The sequence below is a fragment of the Drosophila montana genome, unplaced genomic scaffold, assembly GCF_035044405.1.
Source record: "Drosophila montana isolate Dmon_TW-CO22-7 unplaced genomic scaffold, ASM3504440v1 contig_2582_1, whole genome shotgun sequence".
In the NCBI taxonomy this organism is placed as follows: domain Eukaryota; kingdom Metazoa; phylum Arthropoda; class Insecta; order Diptera; family Drosophilidae; genus Drosophila; species Drosophila montana.
Genome location: NW_026997445.1, coordinates 280,061 through 302,435, shown reverse-complemented (window position 1 = coordinate 302,435; position 22,375 = coordinate 280,061). Strand labels below are relative to the sequence as shown.

The 22,375-nt window shown below is 40.2% G+C and overlaps 2 protein-coding genes across 2 annotated transcripts; both read left to right on the top strand.

The window, feature by feature from the left end:
* Positions 1–12,378: 12,378 nt before the first annotated feature.
* LOC135429010 (uncharacterized) lies at positions 12,379–15,087 on the top strand. The gene is made up of 3 exons (XM_064683168.1): positions 12,379–14,066; positions 14,396–14,492; positions 14,558–15,087. Exons 1-3 carry the CDS (start codon positions 12,516–12,518, stop codon positions 14,974–14,976), a joined length of 2,067 nt encoding a protein of 688 aa, XP_064539238.1. The 5' UTR covers positions 12,379–12,515; the 3' UTR covers positions 14,977–15,087.
* Positions 15,088–21,186: 6,099 nt separating this feature from the next.
* LOC135428991 (uncharacterized) lies at positions 21,187–22,298 on the top strand. Its single transcript, XM_064683145.1, has 2 exons — positions 21,187–21,524; positions 21,587–22,298. Exons 1-2 carry the CDS (start codon positions 21,311–21,313, stop codon positions 22,177–22,179), a joined length of 807 nt encoding a protein of 268 aa, XP_064539215.1. The 5' UTR covers positions 21,187–21,310; the 3' UTR covers positions 22,180–22,298.
* Positions 22,299–22,375: the final 77 nt, after the last annotated feature.

Here is a 22,375-nt window from a genome sequence, read left to right as displayed (position 1 = left end):
TGCGTTGGCTTTTAGCCCTACTCCAAGCCTAGCCCCAGCCCTGGCACCCTGGACAGGGCAATAAAAATGCTGTCACACATCATTTGGCAGTGTTCGCAAAACCTGCGAAAAACAGTAATTTAAAATTTTTGGAAAAATCTTGGAACAATCAGCCGCCGGACACCTGATACCCAGTCCGCTGTGGCGTTGCCATTGGCGTTGGCGTTGCCAGCCTGGCATCATAATGAATCTAATCACTTACGCTCGAGTGCATCAATTATACTGCCATCAAGCATCACGGCCTGAACGAGGCGCTGACAAACAGACGGACGTACGGAAGGAGTCTGACAGGCGGCCAGACAAAATGACTGGCGGCTCACACTAACTCCCTGACTCCCTGACTCCCTCTGACAAGCGTGGCAAATGCGACGACCGACAACAAAAAGCCAACAGAAGCGACGAGTCCTTTGTTAACTGCGAAAATTTGTTTGCAGCGTCATCAACAACAGCAACAGCAACAACAACCACGACAAGCTCGTCAACATCAAATTGATAACTTTATGATATATATATATATATATATGCCCCTTAACTGCCCACAGCAAATTTCAAAATCGCAGTTATGTGGGGTTGTAAAATTCTCGTGCTGTGTGCAGCAAATGGATTGAATATATATGGGAAATACAGATGTATAACATTAGAAAATTATTTAGAAATACTTTATTTTAAATTTAAACAAGTAAGAGGTTCTAGGCGGGAGCTCCCGACTAGGGAATACCCTGAACCCTCTTCTTCCAACAGGCGATAGCTAAAATATGAAAGATACTTGATATATATTTACTATTCTAGAAGTCAAGTTTGGTTAAAAACAGGATTTCGATATCGATTTTATTCGATTACTTAGAAACGGGGCAAGTTATCGAATATTGGAAACAAACTCGATCTGCGCGGAGACTAGGAGAACCTACAGCTAAAATTTCAAGTCTCTAGCTTTTATAGGTTCTGAGATCCTTGCGTTCATACATACGGACAGACGGACAGACAGACATACATGGCTAGATCGACTCGGCTGTTGATACTGATCAAGAATATATATACTTTATGGGGTTGGAGATGCTTCCTTCTGCCTGTTACATACATTTGCTTGAAATCTTGAGAATCGCATAGTTAAGCAATATTAAAAAATAAATTAAATTAATTTTGTATTATTCGAAGCGCAGCAGGGCAATTTTTTTGTGATGTTAATTTATTTTTCAATATTTTTTTAATATGCATGCACTAATTAACTTTATTTTTCCTTTCTGAGTACTTATGGAGAATTTATTTTAATGACTCTCCTCTGGAAGCCCCTTTCACTAGTTTCCGTGGTCAGCTGTGTGGCAGCAACCACAAAAGTTGTTTTTGAGCTTATGCGATGAACTTTTGCTCATTATTGAAATATTAAATTTCATTCGCTTTGAAGCGCAGCAAGGACAACGCCTTTAATTGCGGAGCATGTGAAGACTTAAAAGTCGCCTTTTATGCGGTTGCCGTCAAAGCGAAACTCAATTAAGCGACAGCTGCCCCCGCCCGCGAGAGCTTGTGCATCTGATTTAAAAGTGCTGATACGGCAGTTGGCAGCACAACAAGGACATCAATGAGGATACTTTGTCAGGGTTGCCAGCAACGACCAAAAATGCCCTATTCAAAGACATTTTTAATTGAAATTATCTGATGCTACCTTTGGCAGCAGTCAAATTTTGCGTTTTTCTGCTGTGTTGCCCTCCCAAACTGAATCCAAATCGGATTGATATATATGTATACGACGCACATCGTGGTTGGTGGCTTGGTTGTCAAATATATTGTGTGGCTGGCAACTTGTTTACAACTTGGACGCTAATAGCGGCTTTAAGTCAGCCAAGGATATGCCATAAATCCATGTTAATAACGCCAGGCGATCATCGAAGAGCCCCCTTTTATTTTTTTGGTTTGCTGCGAAATGCTGCTGAGGCTGGCGAAATTCATTCCCCGAGACGCAAATTCAAAGACATTTAAGTAGATTAAGCGACTTTCATGTTGTCCTCCTCCTCGATGGCAGCCATCAACCCAAATGAACGTCGACAGTAAAACAATTCACCAGGCACGCCCGGTGCAAAGGACTTGAGCACGATACGGCAACGACAACGACAACGACGACAGGACATAAAGCCTGCAATATGCCTTGCCACTCTAAAAGGCGACTCTCAAATATGCAAATAGCTCTCGAGCGTGGGCGTGGCTCATTGGGCGTTGCAGCAGCAAACAATGAAAGTAAATGCCAAAACATTTTATTGATTATCAGGCGAAAGCTGAGACGGCGACAAATCGCACAGTGTGCCAATAGTTATATGCATGACAACAAAAAAAGCTTATTATGAAATAATTATTAAGCAGTTTCAAAAGTATTCAAATAGAAAACAATTATTGTTGGTAGGTTAATGCTCTAAGACAATTGCCAACAAAATATTTTCAATAATTAAAAGAAAGTATTTTAACAAGGGGTTCTCAATTGGGTTTTTCCAACTTCCATTTAAAGTTTTGCATTGCCAGGGTAAAAGACCTCACCTGTAAATCCAATATATTTGCCTTTAAGCTAATGAGAAAATATTTCTGCCAATATTCCCAGATTTTAGCTCCTTTTTTATCCTCATCCTGTTTTCGAGTTTGCAGCCCTCTCTCAAATATCTAGCATGTCCCAAGAATAAATGAATTTGTTTAATATGTATTGAGCTCTATACAACGAGCTGTGACCCACTGTGCAACAGAGCTGTTGTCGCTACTTGAGTTGCCATTACGCGGCGCCGGCGAGTATGCTACACTTTTTGCGCTGTCTAACAGCAAGTGGAGAGAGCTGAAGTCACAATTTCAGTTGAAGTTGTGGAGGCTGTGTGTGTGTGTTTGTGTGTGAGGGTTCCAGTAAGAGCATTGAGCATTTTAATAACCGCAGCGAAGCGCACAACTCGCAGTGAAACGAGTGCTATAAATTATGCCACCCACCGGTCGAAAACGGCTGTAACATTGACAGTCGTCCTGCGTCCTGCGCCCTGCGTCCTTTTTTGGCCGCCCGTCGAGCGATTTGTAATACACAACTTCGCTGAGCCTCAGACCCAATTTTACAAAAACTCACATTCACATTGGATTGCGCTTTTGCCCGCACAGTGGGCGTCGTTGACGCCCCCGTTTGATGCGTTTGATATATGGGTTGGAAATTTAAACTTTGCAATGCAGGAAAAATTTTAGCTGACAGCAGCCAGGACAATGCGCATCAATTTATATTGTGTAGCACTTGGCTGGTCAATGCGGCGTCATAATGCAATTGTATAATTTTCTTAAAAGCTCCACTCGTCCAATGGGGCCTGGCCGGCAGGTCTTGAGTGCACTTCAGCCAAAGAGCTGGCGCCGGCGATGGCAAAGAGCAGCAAGGATCACAAAAGGCATTAGAGAAATTAAAAAGTGCCCGCACCAAATGAACAATGGACAATGAACCCCAAATGGTCGCACATTTGGTCAGCCGGCTACCAAAAACAATCAGCCAAATGGCGTGAACTGGACGCATTTAAGGACATTTAGGGACATTTTAGTTAATTGAAACGAGCATCATGCAAATAAAAACTAAAGCAAATCGCAAATATAAATAGAATTCAGCACAGCGCAAATCCTTGCCAGCCCGCGACAGTCACGTCCCGGCCGTGTGGCTTAGGCCTTAAGCTACCAAAAGCGAAGGCGACAACCACCTGTGGCGTCCAGGACGCGACAGGGCCGCAATGTTGTTGCCGCCTCACGTCTCAGGTGCAAATGAAGATTTATAAAATTTGCAAATTGATTCAACGTGCAAGTGTTTTTTAATTTGCCCACCAAGGAAGCTCACTTAATCAAATTTTTATGCGTCCTCTGGGGGCACACCCTCACACCTTACAAGCCCCCACACACACACACACTCGCACATTCACACCCAAATGGCTGTGGTCGTCTCGATTTCACCCCTGAGACCGACTGCCAGGGCTCAGTAATTGAGGGTTAAACTAGCGTGTGCCCATCAACAGGTAATTGCCGTTCAGATTGCGATTTTTATGACAACTTGTGGCTTGTTAGCGCCGCATAATTCATGAGTTCTTGCCCCCTCTCTCTCTCTCTCTCTTTCAATCTGTCTCTATCTTTCTCTCTCACTTACACTAGCATAGTTGAAATTTGAAAAAATTCTTCCAATCAAATTAATCAATTCGCGAAAATATTGTCTGATCTGATGATACTAAAGGCTAAGCCGTACTATCGTGACACGAGTACGAGTACAAGTAAGATCGCTCCTATGGCAGCTATATGATATAGTGATCCGATGTAAACGAGATTTTGCATAAATGTAGGGAACATAGTGAAACTTCTAAATATCGAGTTTGGTCAAGATATCTTGAAAAAGAAAAAAGTTTTCCATACAAAAAATTAATTTTCGACCGATCGTTCCTATGGCTGCTTTTCGGTATAGTGTTTCCGATATTGATAGGATTTTGCATATATGTGAGACGAATAGTAAAAGTAATAAATGCCGAGTTTGATTAAGATATCTTGATTAAGATATCTATGGCCGCTATATGATATAGTGGTCCGACCCAGCCGGTACCGACATATATACTGCGTGCAACAGAAAGAGGCACTTCTGCAAAGTTTCATGACGGACGGACAGAAGGACATGGCTATATATATCGACTCAAAAAACATATCGATGGTAACCCCACGCGACACTTTTGATAGTTCTTAACTTTCCAAACATAAATCAGAATTATTTCCAATCATAATATATCTTGCACTCATGCCTTTACTAAGCAACATTCATAATCCAACAACTCCGACGTCCTTCTTATAAAAAGTATGCAAAGAAATTTCTCAAAATGTGTTTGGTTTTTATCGAATTTTCAACTTGTGCGACACATTAAAAGGATTTGCCTGGCACGTGCACGCACACTTGAAGGAGTTTCACGAAATACTACAAAAGAAAAAAATATCGAACTTCCAAGTTGGCATCTTGAAGAGCCAATTGAAACAAGAGAGAACGAAATTAGCATTTATTTTCAAAGTGCGTGTTTATTTAGCTATTTATTCAATTTTAATTTTAATTTTTTCTCTTTTTCTTTCATTTTTTTTATCTGGCAATCAGTCATGCCTAAAGAGCAAATAGATGCGATTACATTTAATTGAATTTTACGCTGCGCCGCGACAAAGCAACGGAAAAAATTGTATTAAATTACCAAAAAGAAAAATAATCAAAAATGCGCAACGCGATTGGAAAAAAAGGCAAGAAAAAACGTGACACTACAAAATGTTGGCGTATTCAAATTTCTCGAACCTTAAGCCGACGAAATTGGCAAGACAATTGGGGGAGGATTTGTTTGTTTTTTATTTAGTTACAAGTAACTAGCTGAAAATTATATATTTAATAATGTTTAACCATTTTACGAATTTGAAATGCAGATTTGCAATTGAACGTTGTTTCGTGAGTGTATTTTGATTTCGTTTTGGGATAAGCAAAATGTTTTGCTAAAATAAGTATCGAATTGAACTAAACTACTAATCAATATTCCTATAAATTATTCATTTCACATGGTAATAACAAAAAAAAAATTGGTATAATAACTTATGAATTTTGGTAAATTTGTACTCACTAATTATCCATTCAGCCCAAAGCCAGCTTACTTCCAGACATATGGATCTGACCTTATTTCCCGAAAATCCTATAGGAGGGCGGCCAATAATTGTTATAAACATTTTTTGTTGTTGGCTGGCCGAACTCAAATTTTTGAGAATCGAGGAGGAGGACAGCCGTTTAGCTTAAATACTTGCCTCAACACATTTAATTCACATTACACTCTTAGTTTGTAGCCACTGTTAATCCCATAAAAATATCACTGAATTTACATCAAAATTGGCTGGCCCTACTTGAATTTTTGAGAATCGAGGAGTAAGGCGTTAAGTTTGAATTATTACTTTTACATTTTATAACGAGTTAATGTCTATTGTGTTTTTTTTAACTTGATTATATTTTTTAACCGTTTCTTAAATATTTATTTACTCCAACATGGTTACTCGCTCTCTCTATCTCTCTCAAATTTGATTCGAGCTCTCCCGCTCCCGCTCCCGATCCTGCTTATTCTCTTTTACTTTCCACTCTCTATCCCGATTTTTAGTTTTCCAATCTATATATGTTTTTGTGCTCCCTCTTTAGTGCCATATCACTGTGTCTCGCTTTCTCTTTCTGATGCTCCCTTTCTCTTACTTTTTCACTATCTGTACCTAACTTTCTTTTACGCTCTTTTTCGCTCCCTCTTGCAAACACATGTTTTTTTAACAATGTTTTTACTTTCTTCTTCTTTTCTATTTGTTGAAATTTCAATTTGGCAATCTTACTGACGTATTATTTTCCTGTTTCTTACTCTCTTAATCTCGTTTACTTTCTAACTTTGTATTTATTACTCATATCAAATCTAGCTTTCTCTCTCTTGAACGTTCCCCCCCTTACTTTTATCTCCCTTTATCTGTCACTAAATACCGAGTACCAAATACTTCGAGTACTGCGAGTACTTAGTACTTCGAGTGCCGAGTACTTTGAGTACCGAGTACTTTAAGTACCGTGTACTTTGAGTACCGAGTACCACGAGTACCGATTACTACGAATACCGAGTACTACGAGTACCGAGTACTTGGAGTAGTGAGAACTTCGAATACTGAGTACTCGAATACCGAGTACTTCGAATAATTTGTAGAGTGTGAGTAAAAGAACGAGTAAAAGTATGAGTATGATTATAAGTAACAGTATAAGTAAGAGTAAGATGAGTTGATGGATGGCAATGCCAACGGCAGCTATTTCGTTTGTCACAACGAGTGGGGAAAGAAGGGTTAGTTTATTTTGTTTTAATATTTAGAACGTGTTTTATTTGTTATATTAAACATTTTTTTTTACTTTGTGTTTCATAATCTCTCCCTAAACCTTCCCTTACTCACTCCTTGTCGCCCTCGCCGACATTTCGAATTCATGCAATATTTTAAGTGTTATGTAGAACACGGTTCCCTGTGCCCCAAAATTAAATTAAGTATACTGAAAACATTTCAATTAGAGTCAGATTCAATTAATTACGAGGTAAATGATGACTGCATTTTGTGTCTATTATGAGTTTGTTTAACCAGCTTAAAAGCGGGCAGAAACGAAAAAAACGTTTTCAATTTAGTGGCGCAACAACAACAATTAGAACAACCAGTACAACTGAAGGGACATCAAGCGGCTGGCAAGGACGCCAAAGAAATTCAATTAACCTCGAGTGGTGGCTGCAGCATTGTGTGGTATAAAACAAAATGCTGTGGCTTCAACGTGGAGGCATTCGCATTCACACCTCATCAACATCAACAGCAAGAGCACAACATCATGATGGTAGAGCCGGGGTGGGATCTGGTATGACTTATAGCCACACTCATTCACCCACACAGCTCAGCTTCTGTTCGCTCTGTCCAATTGTTAATAAAGCCCACGTTTGTTTGCCTTAACGCCGTACAGTTTAACCCCTCGCACCGCCCCTGAGTTAGCCTCAGGTTAGCAGCCTCATATTAAACTTGGCCTGCGGTTGTCAATAAAAAGTGCTCCGAACTTGGTCTGATTAAGAGCTGGGCAAACAAATCAGTTCCTGCTGACGTCTTGTTTACTTAGCCAGTGTCTAAACAGCTCTCTCGACTGTATTTTAAACTGTTTGCGATATGTATCTGAAGGACCGCTACCCCAGCTATCATGTGGCTCAGCCTTGTAATTAACATTTCAATTTTGTGCTCTTATTTACGTATTGTACCCGCCCCCTTCAAGCATCCAACATCATCAGGCAAATGTATCTCTTCTGCTTCAGCTATGCTCTGGACCCTCTCCTGCTTAGAAATTGCTTCGGCAATAAATAAATTGTTTTTCAGGGCGATTCCTGCTCCCGTTCTCTTTTTCTTTTTTTTTTTTGTTGACATATGCAAATTTTTGTTGCCTGCACGCGTACAACAAAGTTTTTTGATTGCTTTTAAGCGCTACACTCGCTATCTGGGGTAGTACCAGGAGGTATAGGCCAGGCTATTTGCCAGCTTGTAGGTAGTTCAATAAGCTGTGATTGTTTACTCTTTGCTGGTTTTATTACTTGTTTGCCAGCCTGAGTATCAACTAAAAGCAGATGGATCGTATTTATGCAAATTTAGAGACGAGCAGAATCTATAAGAACTAAAACTATATGACTATACCATATATATAATGGAACCCATGACTCTCATCAAGAGCAAATATAATTCATTTACGACCAGGTATACGAAGAGCCGAATAAGCAATATTTTGTATTAATACGGCTAGTTATAATAATAAGAAGGTTGTCCGTATAGATAATTGATGAACCACCCGGTTCTTTCCGTATATCAATTAGCAAATGCCTTGTTCCAACTCGAAACTTTAACTTTTCGAGAATTACAAGCAATAAATATCTCAAGAAGAACTAGAACTAGAAGGGCCACATTTTTTCTTCTTAAATGGAGCCCTAGAGCCCTAATGAAACATGGATAATCAAAGATTTTTGTGGACACAACAACTTAAATAGATTAACTACATTTAATGAAGTTTCAAATTTGTGAATCTTAGGAACGCATTTTAAGGAACAGTTTTTTAATCTAATTAACTAGTTTGGATGAACTTTAAGTAATTCACTTTTTCAATAAAAAACTTAATTTTAAATATATTTAAATATTTTTTTTAAGTACATTTATTTCATAAGCATACATTCATTAATTTAATATTTATTGTATTAAAATCACGTTTCTTGTTTAATATGATATAATCAGCTTATCATAGTTATTAGATCGATATGAATTGATATGATGTTGCTATGATATTCTTTAGGTTCAAATATGTAACGAAAAACTAGCAATACACAGTTCTCGAGTGTGCCAAGTGGCTGGAAAAGCGGCAGACCTTGGGATCTGAGAGATCCATAGCCCGTTTACGGCATCCTTTGATATCGGCGATACGAAGCGAGCTCAACACTCCAAGCATCTGGCAGCTGCAGCTGTCCGCTGGACTTCTTGGATTGGCATCTTCTCCAGCCACGGCCCGTACTGGAGCTCCGTCGGCAAAGCTGTTGCCAGAACGCGCGCCCGTTCCAAGCCATCGTCTCTGGTCTGTCTACCTCCCCCCGTGGTGGTTGTGGTTTGTGTGTGGCGCCAGTCGCACAGCCTGTGCTTTTATAGCTGCCGCCAACGCGTTCCGAGCTTTCTCTACCCCCCACACACACACACAGAGAACTTTCGTGTTGAGTTTCTCTGTGTTGAATTTTTGAGGGGGCGCACAAAAGGCAACAATTGTAGCTGCCTAATTGGGTGTACGAGTATATGGATATGTGAGGTTAGGTAAACAGTCTGTCTATATAAGGCCCCCAGCCAACTCACGGTGTGTGTGTGTGTGTGTGTGTACGACCTTACAAGGATACGCAATAGGAGGAGCTACAATTTAATTTAGCAATGGCTGCCCAAAAAATTTCGCTGTGCTCAGCCTTAAATACGAAAATTAATTTTAAATACCAAACTGAAATAATTCTCTGAAATATCTTCACTATATAATCCTTTGGCCTGCCTGCGCGCAAGTGATTAAAGCCATTAACGAAATTATCAGGGATTATAAAGATTTGTACACAATTTGATGCGCTGCCACGGCAAGGCTGCCCTACACGCCTCCCCACCATCCGACGAGCCGGCAGCAGAGACAATGCAATTTACCGTAATCCAGGGGCTTCAATTAATGGAGTGTCGACGTCGTCGCACCCGAAAGGGGTTGTTGCTGCGGCAACCTGCCTGCCTGTCTGCCTGCTTGCCACAAAGGACGTGCGACGTGGCTGCGCACAATGAAACACTGAAGCCCGTTCCCGTTTCCGTAACCCCTTTTCTAACTGCCCCACCCCTGTTTCAGAGCCCGCGCTTAAAAACCGTATAGTTGATAAGACAATGAAATGCATTAGGCTCGCCGTTGCGTCATCTTGGGAGAAGTGGCAACGTCTTTCCTCTAAGGGTTCATCGAGTTTGTGAGTAGTTTGTTTTTTTCAGTGCAGTTTTGACCAAAAAACTTGACGTCAGTTCTAAAATATTTGTGTTGCATACTTTGTGGCACGCGGCACGTTCAACAACTAGAACTGGGCATGATACAATGTATGCCCAGTTCCCTAACTCAACTGTCAACATTTATTGTGAGAAATGAGAGAATTTCAATCTAGTGAACTGCCCATACAAAAAAGCTCAAGGGCTGTGAGAATTGGGAAAAATGCCAACTGCAAATGATGTTAAGTGAAGAATATAATTTATCAGCGAATATATGTAACTGAGTGTGAGTAGCTACATGTTCGAGTTAAAGTTCATGTGAGTTGACAAAAAATCGGCATTAAAATGCTAGCTTTTAAGTGCAAAATGATTCGGTGTTGCCAGATGTGCAATAGTATTGCAAGATGGCAACACTCAAATTTACCATCATATCAAATATTTACAAGGCAGCTATGCAAACGGTTAATATGCACAAAAGGTAAGAAACTCATAAGAAATATTTTGAATTGAAGAATCTTTTAAATTTGAATAGATTTTCAACATTTGAATCTATATATAAAACTATTTGTAGACATAGGTCAAAATTTCCCACCCCCATAGCTCGGTCAAATCTTATCCGATTTACACGAGGGTTGGATCCTTACTCATGGTTTGACTCTAGATCAATTTGGCATCTAATTCTGGGAGCATTATTCTTGGTCAAATATCTTATTCTAAATTTCCCAACCGCATAGCTCGGTCTCTGTTTATGGCTTGGCCTCTGGATCAATTTGGCATATAAATCTAAGAATTTTATTCTTGCTCAAAATTCATGTCAAAGCTGTACCCCTTAATCTCTATATGCAACTGTTTGTCAACGCAATTTAAAATTTTCATTACCAAATGTGATGAAGGTGCACGTTAAGATGGGGTTTCGGGAAATTCCACCCGCATTTGTGGCAAATTCGCGAAAAACGGTTGCATGAAAGTTTTTTACTTACCATTCGGTTTCAAAAACATTTTCAAAGTTCTTTGTCAAAAGTCATTAGATAAGTGTTGCGCTATTTTTGGAAAATCCATACCTCCATGGTGTAAATGAAGACTAAGATTTGGTGAGTGACTTCTCGAGCTCAAATTCATTTCGAACGATCTATATGGAAAATCTTTTAAGGCGTGTTTCACATTTCTCACAATATCAAAACTTCCTCGGTAGAAATGCGATTCAAAGATTTTTTGTGCGAAGTTTTAAGTTTGCATAAGTATGCCTGCTTGTACATACATGTGTGCATGCTTGATTTATATGTGTGCAAACATGCGTGCATACGTACATGTATGAATGAATGTCCGGATACCTACATGCACACTCACATACGTACATACATACATGCATACATACATACACACATACATACATACATACATACATACATACATACATACATACATACATACATACATACATACATACATACATACATACATACATACATACATACATACATACATACATACATACATACATACATACATGCATACATACATACATACATACATACATACATACATACATACATACATACATACATACATACATACATATATACATACATATATACATACTTACATACATAGAAAAAACACAAAAAAAACACTACTATCTAAGCATGGAAACCTGCAGAGCCTACTTGAATTCTTGAGAATCGAGGAGAAGAGCACTTGGTAGAAACTCGTTTTATTTAAATTTGCAGCACTCCGACAAATAAGCTTGGTCTGCGTTTGACATTAGAAAACAAACATGCATGCGTACATATATTCATAAATGCATACACACACTAACACACACACGCCCACACACACACACACACACACACACACACACACACACACACACACACATACATACACATACAAACATATATAATATTTATATGCATCCGTACAAAACACATGTATTATTGTATACTTTGCTCCATATAAGCTCCATATTATAAGAATTTTATAGAATTTATACATTATTTATTGCTCTCTGTTCATGGCTTGGAATCTACAATAATTTGGCATCTAAATATTATTCTTAATTTTGGGATTTGCCCGAATTTCTCCAAACTTATTTCGAAAGCTCTACATAAGAACTTAATGAATGCATGTTACAGCGATTTGGGAAATTTCGCCCGCAACAGTGTTAAATTTGCTTACCGTCAGATCGGTTTCAAACTTATTTTTAAAAATCTTCGAGAGAATTTATGTGCCTCGAGCAAGGCAGGGGTATAGCCGCTAGTACTACTCATATATTCCTACTAAACACTTGAGTTTGCTTTACTTGTCAAGGCAAAACTCTACGAAACGTATAACAAAATATGTATACAAAACACATCTAAACAGCAAATACAAAACTACGACACTTTTCATTACGCCAAGAATATTTTAATAAAGAAAAATCTGATCTTTGAACAGAAATGGAGGAAGCCGTAGAAACCGTAGCTGAAGTACCTTCTACAGAGAAGGCTGCCGCATCGGCAGAGAATATTACAATAGAATTAATCGATACTCCTATTATTGAACCAGAAGATAGCCAAAATGACATACTGCCTATAGATGATGAGGCACGGAAATCACTCGAGGAACAGACCATTGAGGCGGGTGCCGAAGGTGACTCGCAGCTCAGCGAGGAAGCTCTTGCCGAATTGGAGAAAAAGAAAAGGAAAAAAAGACGCGAAGAGAAGCGCCTGGCGCACGAACGATTGAGACTGCATTACCAAGATGAGACTGAAGGGCCTGCGAAGCCTGCAGAGTCTGCAGAGCCTGAAGAGTCGGATGAGCCTAAAGGGATGACGCGACTGCACAGATCCATAAGTAGAATATCCCTTAAAGAACAAACATCTATAGAAATAGACGAAGATGGCGAAATGCGAACTTCAGCATTACTATCTGAGGATAGGGACAAACAGGCTATGGATGAGCTCAATTCGGGCGAGCCATCATCATCGGACGAAGACGATTATGGGCGGCGTGCGGTTTCCGTGTCATTTAAAGGTGAATTCTTGCAAAATTTCTTTTTCCCAAGCCTATCGGATATTACGACCGAATCAAGCGAAGAATTATTGTCGTTTCGTCGTAAACTTACGGGAGATAGGGATACGTCTGCTGTCGATGAAGGCCAATTTGTTGATCCACTGACTGGCGAACCGATACTGGAGCCCATTCAACCAGAACCAGAAGAGGTCGCTGAAGAAGCAGAAGAGGAATCAGTAGAAGAATCGTCATCGTCAACCATCTCCTTTGATTGGCCCTTTCCCTTAGGAGACGAAGAAGCGGCCCCGCCCGAAGCAGATGCTACCGAATATGCTATGGAAATGTTAATGGAGATACGTACACCCATTCGGGCTACAAGTGCCGCGTCGACAACAGCGCTAGAGGCTCAGCGCCAGGAACGCGAGAATCGACAAGTTTGCATAGATTTTCTCTACTCAGCTATCGACGAGGCTGTCGATGCCGCCGAGTATGTTGATCCCGATTTAGTACTCGAAGGCAGATTGGATAAACGGAAATTAATCAAGGATCTGCATCAAATCATTTCGGAATACATGGCCGCCAAGCAATATAATACTGATCTATCGAACAAAATGCACGATTATTATCGTCGCGTTGGTCAATTGCGTGGCTTTGATAAGTTGCCCCCGGAGGTGGTGAAAGACGAATTTCGGCGACAGAGGCACGCATTGTATCTGCTGGATCATTTTAAGCAGAAAGCTGTTGAAACGAAGAGAATTAATAATTTGCTTTTGGCCAGCGTGGGAATGGATCTGAATCATGTGCGCAACATAGCGTTGTCATCGAACGATTCACTGGAATACTGCATTCGTAATACCCTGGCGCGCAAGGATCTACAGGTTTTGCCTCGCATTGTGGAGCAAGAGCTGCGACACATGCAAATCATGCGCAATGACATTAGCGATAATCGCCTCTGGCTCATAACCAGGAAACACACGCTGGGCAGAGTGATCGAGGTGCGTCTTCAACTTTCATTCAACTCCCACAAATTGATGACAACTGTAGGGTATAATGAGACTGTTCAACCCTGGCTGAATCTTCCTGTCTGTCCGTCCTATCGTCCATCCCATCGTCGATGCCTCGTTTTGTGAATCGATTCTCAAGTCCGATTTAATGAGCATATAACCTTGAAACATCCCTGCCCTTTATTCTCTGCAGCAATTTGAATGCCATTTTTAGGCCCTCGTTTCGATCATACAATGAGAATACATTTTTTATTTGTCGTCCATTCGTGAGCCATTTCAAAATAATCGGACACTTTTGATACATTTGATTTCCTTCTTAGCGCAAACGGAACTTTGATCAAATCACACCAGACTTGACCATGGATGAATTTTTGAATGCACAACGCGATGTAATAGCCCTGGGCACAAAGGTTGAAGGTAATTAAAGGAAGTTATCAAAACTATTAAACATACTCTCACCTAACCCAAAATCGTTAATACAGAACGCAGTTATGATTTGAACCGAATGCGTGATCGTTGTACCAAGCACGTGCATCAGTTGGCCTTTATAAGGGAAAAGACGAGCATGATATCGGCCACGTTAGTCAATTACAAATCCCAATTGCGCCGCATGGTCAGGAGACAAAACGAAATGCGTGACAAGCTGTTCAAGGCGAAGCTGCAGCATACCCGCCTAGTGGCCCAGACTAGGGAGCTGCATGCGAAATGTGGCTTGCTCTATAAGCCAGCACTGTTGCATGATTTTGATGAGACCGTGGACGCAGTCGAAATCAAACGGCAGAAAGTCAAGCAAAATAGGACTATCGTTAGGGAACTGGAGGCACGCATTGCCAAATTCGAGGGACTGGCACGTTCCTCTAACAGGAATAACATTGAAAAAGGTTCGAAATTTTTTCGCTGAGGAACCATCCTCAGTACTACCATTTTTATAGACTTATAGTTTTATACGAGCTCTAGAGTCTACATCTTCTATAATTAATATAAATACAACAAAACCCAATAAAATCTTAAACTTGGCGTTTCTTTTCTGGGCATTGGGTAAAACCCTCCCCAATTGCCACCCACTTGCAAGTTTCAGCTCCATAGCAACCATTTTCATATTTATTTCTTCTTTTTTTCTCCTCCCAATATTGCACGACTTCATGACGCTAAATTAACTGCCAGACATTTCTATTAGCTCTTCTTCATGAATGCCAAGCCAATCTACTCTTAATATATGCATGATGCTGTCCGCCTGATAACACTTGAAGTATGCCAGGGGCGGGGCTGAGCAGGGGTCACGTTGCTGCGACAACGTCCCCTCTCTTATCAATGCGGGCACGTGGTAAACTTTCTGTCTAAATGAATTTAATGAAATGGAAATGTGCAGTCATGAGTCTAGAGATGACTGCAGCTGACTGTACCTGCTAGGACAATTGAGGAGTAGAAATTTCGAGCTGATTCTAATACTAAACGCTTCCGGAGCTACAGATAAAATACTCGTGATACAAATTTAAGTATCAAAAATCATTATATTCGAAAACTAGAAAACCTCAGCTTAATTCGACATGACGAAGACTAAATACCCTTGCACCCAAAATGGCTGAGAAGAGATTTTATTAGAAAATGTTCATATAGAGACAATAATTTATAGCCAGCAGTCCGAAGCGGAAGTCGGAACATTTGTGAAGCTTCTGTTCTTTTATTGCTGGACAAGATATCTTGTTAAACCAAATATTTTTCCATGCAAAAATAAATTTCAAATATTTACAAAGTTAAATAGAAACCAATTATATAAAAGTATCTATAGTATCGGGAAAGACAAAGGGTTAATGCTCTAGGTGGACCAAGACATGTAGACTGCAAAGTCTGAGGTTCTCAACACAAAATCCCCTTTAACATCTTATAGACTCGATTTCACAGGGTCACTCATTTGGAGTATTACACCCGTAAGAAACTTTCTGTTGCATACAACAAGGCGCCGGCAAATGCAACAGCAGCAGCAAGAATATGTCCTGGACTCGAGCTGACTTCTAGGCGTCCTCGCTGCCTGCCGCCTGCTCCCCAAGTAACTTTTTACACATGAGCGCACACGGAATACCCCTAAGACAGCCCCATTCGGGGTGTTCCGCCCGTTGTTGTAAATCACAGAGTGAAACCGAAACCGTTAACGTGTTGCGGTTACGCTGCTGACTTTGCTGTGGCAAAAAGGAAAAAAAATAAATAAAAAACGAGGCGAGTCATTCCATTTGGGCTTTATTAAATGCGCCAGCGGGCGGGGGCAGGCCCGAAGGAGGGTTAGCTGTGGAAGAGTGTGTGCGTGCGCGTGTGTGTGTGCGTGTGTGTACAAAGCAGGGCAACGTCCTGTCTCACATCTTTCTATTGCGAATTTCAGTTTTTTTCTAGCTGTTTTGCTTTTTATACTTGTTCAAAAAGTAAAAAAGAGTATATTCGTTTTGTTCGCATTAAAGAATTTCTTTTTTTTTTTTTTGTTACGACTTGAAACTACGTGCTCTAGTTCCTGGGCAAAAGACTAAAATCTATATTTACCACAATTTTAAAGCTATTGGAATGAAGTCTACTGATGAGTTCTTCTGAAAAACTTTTGGTGCCCCCTGGTACATGCGAACTTCCGATTTGCAAAGAGACCTAGGAGTGCCCAAAATCGGGGACGTCATAAATATACAGGCTGTGCGCCTTCTAAGTAGACGTAGAATTAGAGGAGTCTGGATGCGGAGGAGATTGCGGAGGTTTCCTCCAATCGATCTCACAGACCGGCTTTTATAATCACAAGCCTGGCAGATAGCACAATTTGAGCTGTTGCTGGACTGTGAACAGGCATAACGCAGTCGTTTACAGCCGACTGCAATATGCTTACTTGTTTTTTTTTTTTTTTTTTGAGTTTATCAAACTTCTTACATTTATTTTGTTGTAAAATGGGTGCAAACACACACACACACACACACATGCACACATAGGCAAACTTTGTGATTTAATGATTGCTTTTGAGTGCCGAATCTACGGAGCTGCGCCAGGCAAGTCGGTTTGCTGCTCCAGTTTCGCATTTCAACTCAAGACATACGAAATTGTTTCAATTTCTTTTCAGTGTCAGTTTTTTTACACTCTAATAGAGGGCATAACCATTCTGTCATGAAATGTGTAACGCATAAAAAACAGATAAAAAAAGATATATATTCTTGAAGAGTGTTAACAGCTGAATCGATATAGTCTGCATGTCTGTTTCTTGATAAACTAGGCGCTCAGTTGGGAATTATCCGAATCGGACCACTATGTCATTTATCGAAAATTAAGTTTTTGCTTAATAGACCTTTTTATCTAGAGCTGGTTATTACGAGCTTTACAATACTCCATTTAAATGGAAAATCTTCTCATAATTAGGTCGTTTTTCAAAATATCTTGAACAAACTTTACAATCTTGAGCCTCAAAATGTATCTAAGCTATTGGCCAGACCATATCAAATCGGACAAGTATATTATCTGGCTCCAATGGCAACAAGCGAACGAGAATTTAACAAAGAAATAAACCACTTCTATGCCATGTGATCCAAAGGATATTTAATCTTCGACGTTACAAAGATGGGCGTTTTTTTCCTGTTTCTTTTGCCGCCTGGGCAAAGATTTGTCAATTCCTTGACACAATGATGCATAACGTTATCTGAGATTTCAGACAGAGAGAGAAGGAGAGAGAGAGATAGAGAGAGAAAACAACAACAACAGCTTTTGCGAATTAATCTTCTTAATGTTTGTGCCTTTGGTTTTGGGTTTTCCAGCAACCATTTTCCAGGCACTAAGTAGAGCGCTTAGGTTTTTCAAATCACATAATGCGATTGTTGATTGTTGTTAAGTAGCCTTAAAGTGAGGCGGAGTAAGAGCTGTACTGCACAGTCGAATATGTCTTTGGCACTAATTGCTGCACTTGCCGCATGTTGCATGCCCCACGGCTAGTGGCTGGCCCCGTTGGCCATGGCTGGTAGCCATGGGCACGCATAATCATATCAGCTTCCACACGATTTAACAGCGACGCAATTGAGTTGCGTTCGCATAGCAACTGCTGCTCCATCTCCAGCTCCTTTGTGTATCCTTGGCCATTGCACTTGGCTCTGTCTGACTGACTTTTCCACACAGTTTCCATCTTTTCTTATTTTCACTCAACACTTTTTTGGCTTCGCATCGATTGCATGACAAATTGCGCAATTGCTTGCTAAAAGCATTGAAAAAGCATTCGACAAATATGGGTTTTGTATTGTACCTACAAATTGCAGAGAATCGCCCGCTCTCTCTTCCTCCCACCCAATATCTATCTCTCTCTCTATTCTGTTATCCTGTGGTGCTTCCTGCTGCCATGACACTTAAACTGCGATAAAAATTCCGTTCGATAAGCATTTTGTTTATACTGTGGCATGAGCTCTGCTCAGATGGGGGCTCAGATATAAGCTGTTGTTGCCCCGCAAACAAGTTGAATGTTATAATCGATGCTGGGGATGTATGGTAGTCTATGACTCTGGAAATAGAAAGGAATTCGAAATTTTAGTACTATTTTTTTATATATGTATTATGTAGATGGAATACATATGTTTTTGTTAAATAAATTAACAAAAATTATATAAATTCCAAAAGAAAGTCTAATATCTATGCAATAGATTGATAAAGAACATTTAAGTTCATACCAAATTTTACTGTAATATTTGGCAAGCTTTAAGGAACCCTATATAAATGTTAGATATAAAATACCATATAACTTACTATAGTATAGATTGGCTTAATATAGACTGGCTTAAAACTCGTAAGATTGCATTGTTTAACCAGGTTCAGACAAGGAGAAATAATAAATTAAATCAATGAAATAAAAAAGTATTTCAAAGTAAGCAAAGAAAATTTGTTCATACCAGAACTTAATTTTTGAGAGACCATTAATATGGCAGAGATCTTTAATATGTGATATAGTGATCCAATCCGGCCGATTTCGACACACACGTCCAACCTCTACCTCTTGACAAAAATATTAGGAGTATAATAAAATCTGGTGTATTTTTGGACTGCTGAAAATGTTTATTGTTAGCCGAACATAGTCTTAGTTAAAGGAGGTCCTTGTCTGAATGCCCTTTGCCAGCTCGCTATGAAAATAATTCTAAAATAAAACAAAAATGAAAAAGAGCTATGGAAGACAATGGTATATAGTAACGTTGATTTGCAGATGCTGTACCATTTTATGCCTGCCTCCAGTTATGATTGTTGTTTTTGCGAATTTCAATGCCATTTTTGTTGCTAGCCAAACCAAAGACTCCGCGTTCAACCAGCCAGGCAGACAGGCGCAGTCATAATACTCATTATGAACGGCTTAAGCGATTTCCCCAGGGTGCGCACTAAGCCTCTTCACAGTGATTGAGACGCCCATACACCCACTTACACACACACGCACACACACGCACACCCACTCACACACACACACACACATATGGGCTTTATTTATGCATATGCATACGATAAACACACATACACACACACTTGGTTTCTATTTATTTTCTTCTTTTTTTTTTGTAAAAGCAATCTGAATGAAATCCGATTTGCAGCGCATACTACAAACTCAGCAAATTGGCAGCTGGAAAAGAGGAGGAATTATTGTTGGCCACATCAATCAGCTGGGGAGTTCATGTCCGTCTCTGTGTGAGTGTGTGTTCCTTGTCATGTTTAACAAAACATGAAAATACGTAATAATTAACGATTCATAATTTTTACGAAATTTCTGTCATTTTTGTTTTTTATGCGGCACGTGCTGCCCAAATGGACAACGGCGTCGCTTTGCTAATGAAAATAATCTGTCATCAAAGCCAATGATAAAGCCACCCCCGCGTATGTGCGAACAGGTGTGCCAGAGTTCCCTCAGTACCCCTGCCCGCCCGGTGCCAGCCACGTACAACATCAATTACTGTGCCAAGCTCCCCCCTTGACTTCAAAACTATTAACTCAATATAAGAGTAAATTGTCAGGGCTAAAAAGGGTTGCGTTTGCAGGAAATTGCATTTGTGCGGCCAAATCAGATAACATTCAGCCACGAAATGCTGACGTCCTGGGCCAGGATATAGCATTAAAAGCGCATCAGGTTGGCCAAAGGCGCATCAACAGCGGAAACTGTTGCTGTAATTACATTGGACGAACAATCAAGAAGCAAAAAAAAATCCATCAAATATAAGAAACCTAAGCATGACGAATTCTAAATGCTCTTACTAGCAAAGACAATTTTTGAAAATAAAAATATGATTAAGGAAAGCATTTTTGGCTATCAGGATTTTTCTATAAATATATAAAAAATAAATATATAGTCTCTATAATAATAGAATAAATATATAGTAATATAAATAAATATATGATCAATTTGATGATGAAAACTATTTGACTACTGCAACAGTCACTCAACCTTAAATGTTTTGTGAGATCTACCTCACACATATGGAAATAATTTTTATATTCGAAACATCCATTAAATAAATTAAATAATATTATATGTTTTATAAGCTCCATCTCACACTGAATGGAAATGCTTTTACTTTCTGGCAATCCCTTGACTTTTTTAAATGTACACTTTTGTGTTCTTTGAATTAATATTTCCATAAGCTCCATTAAACTTTATCAATAATTTAATAAAAAAAATAGTTTCGTTTTGGATATTTGGAACATAGCTGATATACCCTGTAATACACTCACCTGAAGAACTGGTCATTTGCGCCCCATTCACCCATTCCGCCCGCAGCGTTCATCTTGGCATTTGTCCCATGGCCTATCCTTGACTTCAGCTTTGTTTGCGTCATTAAATTAAATATCCTGCTTTTCCTCCCGCCCTGCCACTGAGATCCAAAGGGCCTTTAGCTGAGTCTATGTGTCTGTGGACACACAATGCGCGCAATTTCTGTCATTTCCTTAATAGAAATCTTATCTTTTGTGACGCCTACGCGTTTGAGTCCGTACTGAAGGCCCCAGCGCTAAGCCGGATATCGCACCTTTGACATCTGCCCGCGGGGAGCCGGGGTGCGCTTAACTGGACATTATTGTTGCCCGATTTGTGTGTGTGTGTGTGTGTGTGTACAGCTGAGTAGCCCAGCGCTTAAAATTTAGTGTGACATTCATATATTTCGGAACAAGCTCTTTCGAAAAACCCGAAGTAATAAAATTCAATTACTTTTATAACTAGAAATAGGCTGAAAAGAAATATAAATCTCCTCTCTCTCTCTCTCTCTCTAATGAGCTGCTGCCCCGTCAAGACATATGATAGCTGCGGCTGCGAACAAAACCGGCCACAGGTCGTTGCCTGCTTTAACAAGCAGACAAACCTTTCGCCGCTCAGTGATGCACTGGGCCCATATCCGGATGAGGTCATAATGACGGCGCTGGATCGCATTCTGTACTACTCAGGCGCAACCAAAATATACCACCAGCTCGATATGGCTGCCATGCGTAATGAAAGCACAGACACACATAAATTTGCTTGCTATATCAACTGAATTCCCATATCGCAGGGCAAAGCTTGGCTTCTGCTCCGTCAGCGGGGGCGACCACTCTTCCGGTTTTGTGTCCCAAGGTCAGTGGCTCTTCCGTTTGCAGCGGAATATGCGGCAACATTGAGGTGGCCAAGTGCAACAGCAACAGCAGTATGAGTAAATATGCCAGTGCCAAGTCGACGGCCAAGTGGAAATCGCCAACCGTATGCAGCACTCCACCGAAGACGTCCAGTCAGAGATCCAAGTGTACCATAGGCAAGCCCGTAAGCTATCCACGACTGCGCACGCCACGCGTGGACTTTGCCCATCCGGTGAGCGATACTCGTCAGGTCGCTGGCGGTCCAACCTTACCGGAGCGCATGAAGCGCTCGCTCTCGACCTGCTCCATAGCATATCTTCGCCTGAAAACCAAGCTGCATGATTGTCGACAGAAATGGCTGTGGACGCGCTTGATGAGTTCCGAGAATGGCTGCCACGTCTACGAGGTGTACAAGAACTCGGATGTGGAACATGCCCCTTCTAAAATGTCGGGTGCCAAAGAACCAGTCATCCTCTTTCTGGTCATGCCCAACGGCCAAGTTACGCCATTCGAATCGCTGTCGACCTACTAGAGGCACTGATATAAATAATGATTGATATTTTGGGTTGAAGCATAGCTATTCGAAATTTCTGTATGCCTATGTGCACTTCAAATAGACGTTTTTAACGTGTTGTAGGTTATACAAAATAATTTTGAAAATATTATTTTTTAACATCTATATGGTGCAGATGGCTAGTAAATTTTGAAAATTGAAAAATAAATTAAGC

What these genes read in the sequence shown, in the direction of transcription:
- LOC135429010 (XM_064683168.1), top strand. Translation starts at nt 12,516, where the DNA reads ATGGAGGAAGCCGTAGAAACCGTAGCTGAAGTACCTTCTACAGAGAAG. An exon ending in CGCTGGGCAGAGTGATCGAG is followed by an intron (nt 14,067 to 14,395) that starts GTGCGTCTTCAA and finishes TTTCCTTCTTAG; the next exon opens with CGCAAACGGAACTTTGATCA. An exon ending in CCTGGGCACAAAGGTTGAAG is followed by an intron (nt 14,493 to 14,557) that starts GTAATTAAAGGA and finishes TCGTTAATACAG; the next exon opens with AACGCAGTTATGATTTGAAC.
- LOC135428991 (XM_064683145.1), top strand. Translation starts at nt 21,311, where the DNA reads ATGAGCTGCTGCCCCGTCAAGACATATGATAGCTGCGGCTGCGAACAA. An exon ending in GCTCGATATGGCTGCCATGC is followed by an intron (nt 21,525 to 21,586) that starts GTAATGAAAGCA and finishes CCCATATCGCAG; the next exon opens with GGCAAAGCTTGGCTTCTGCT.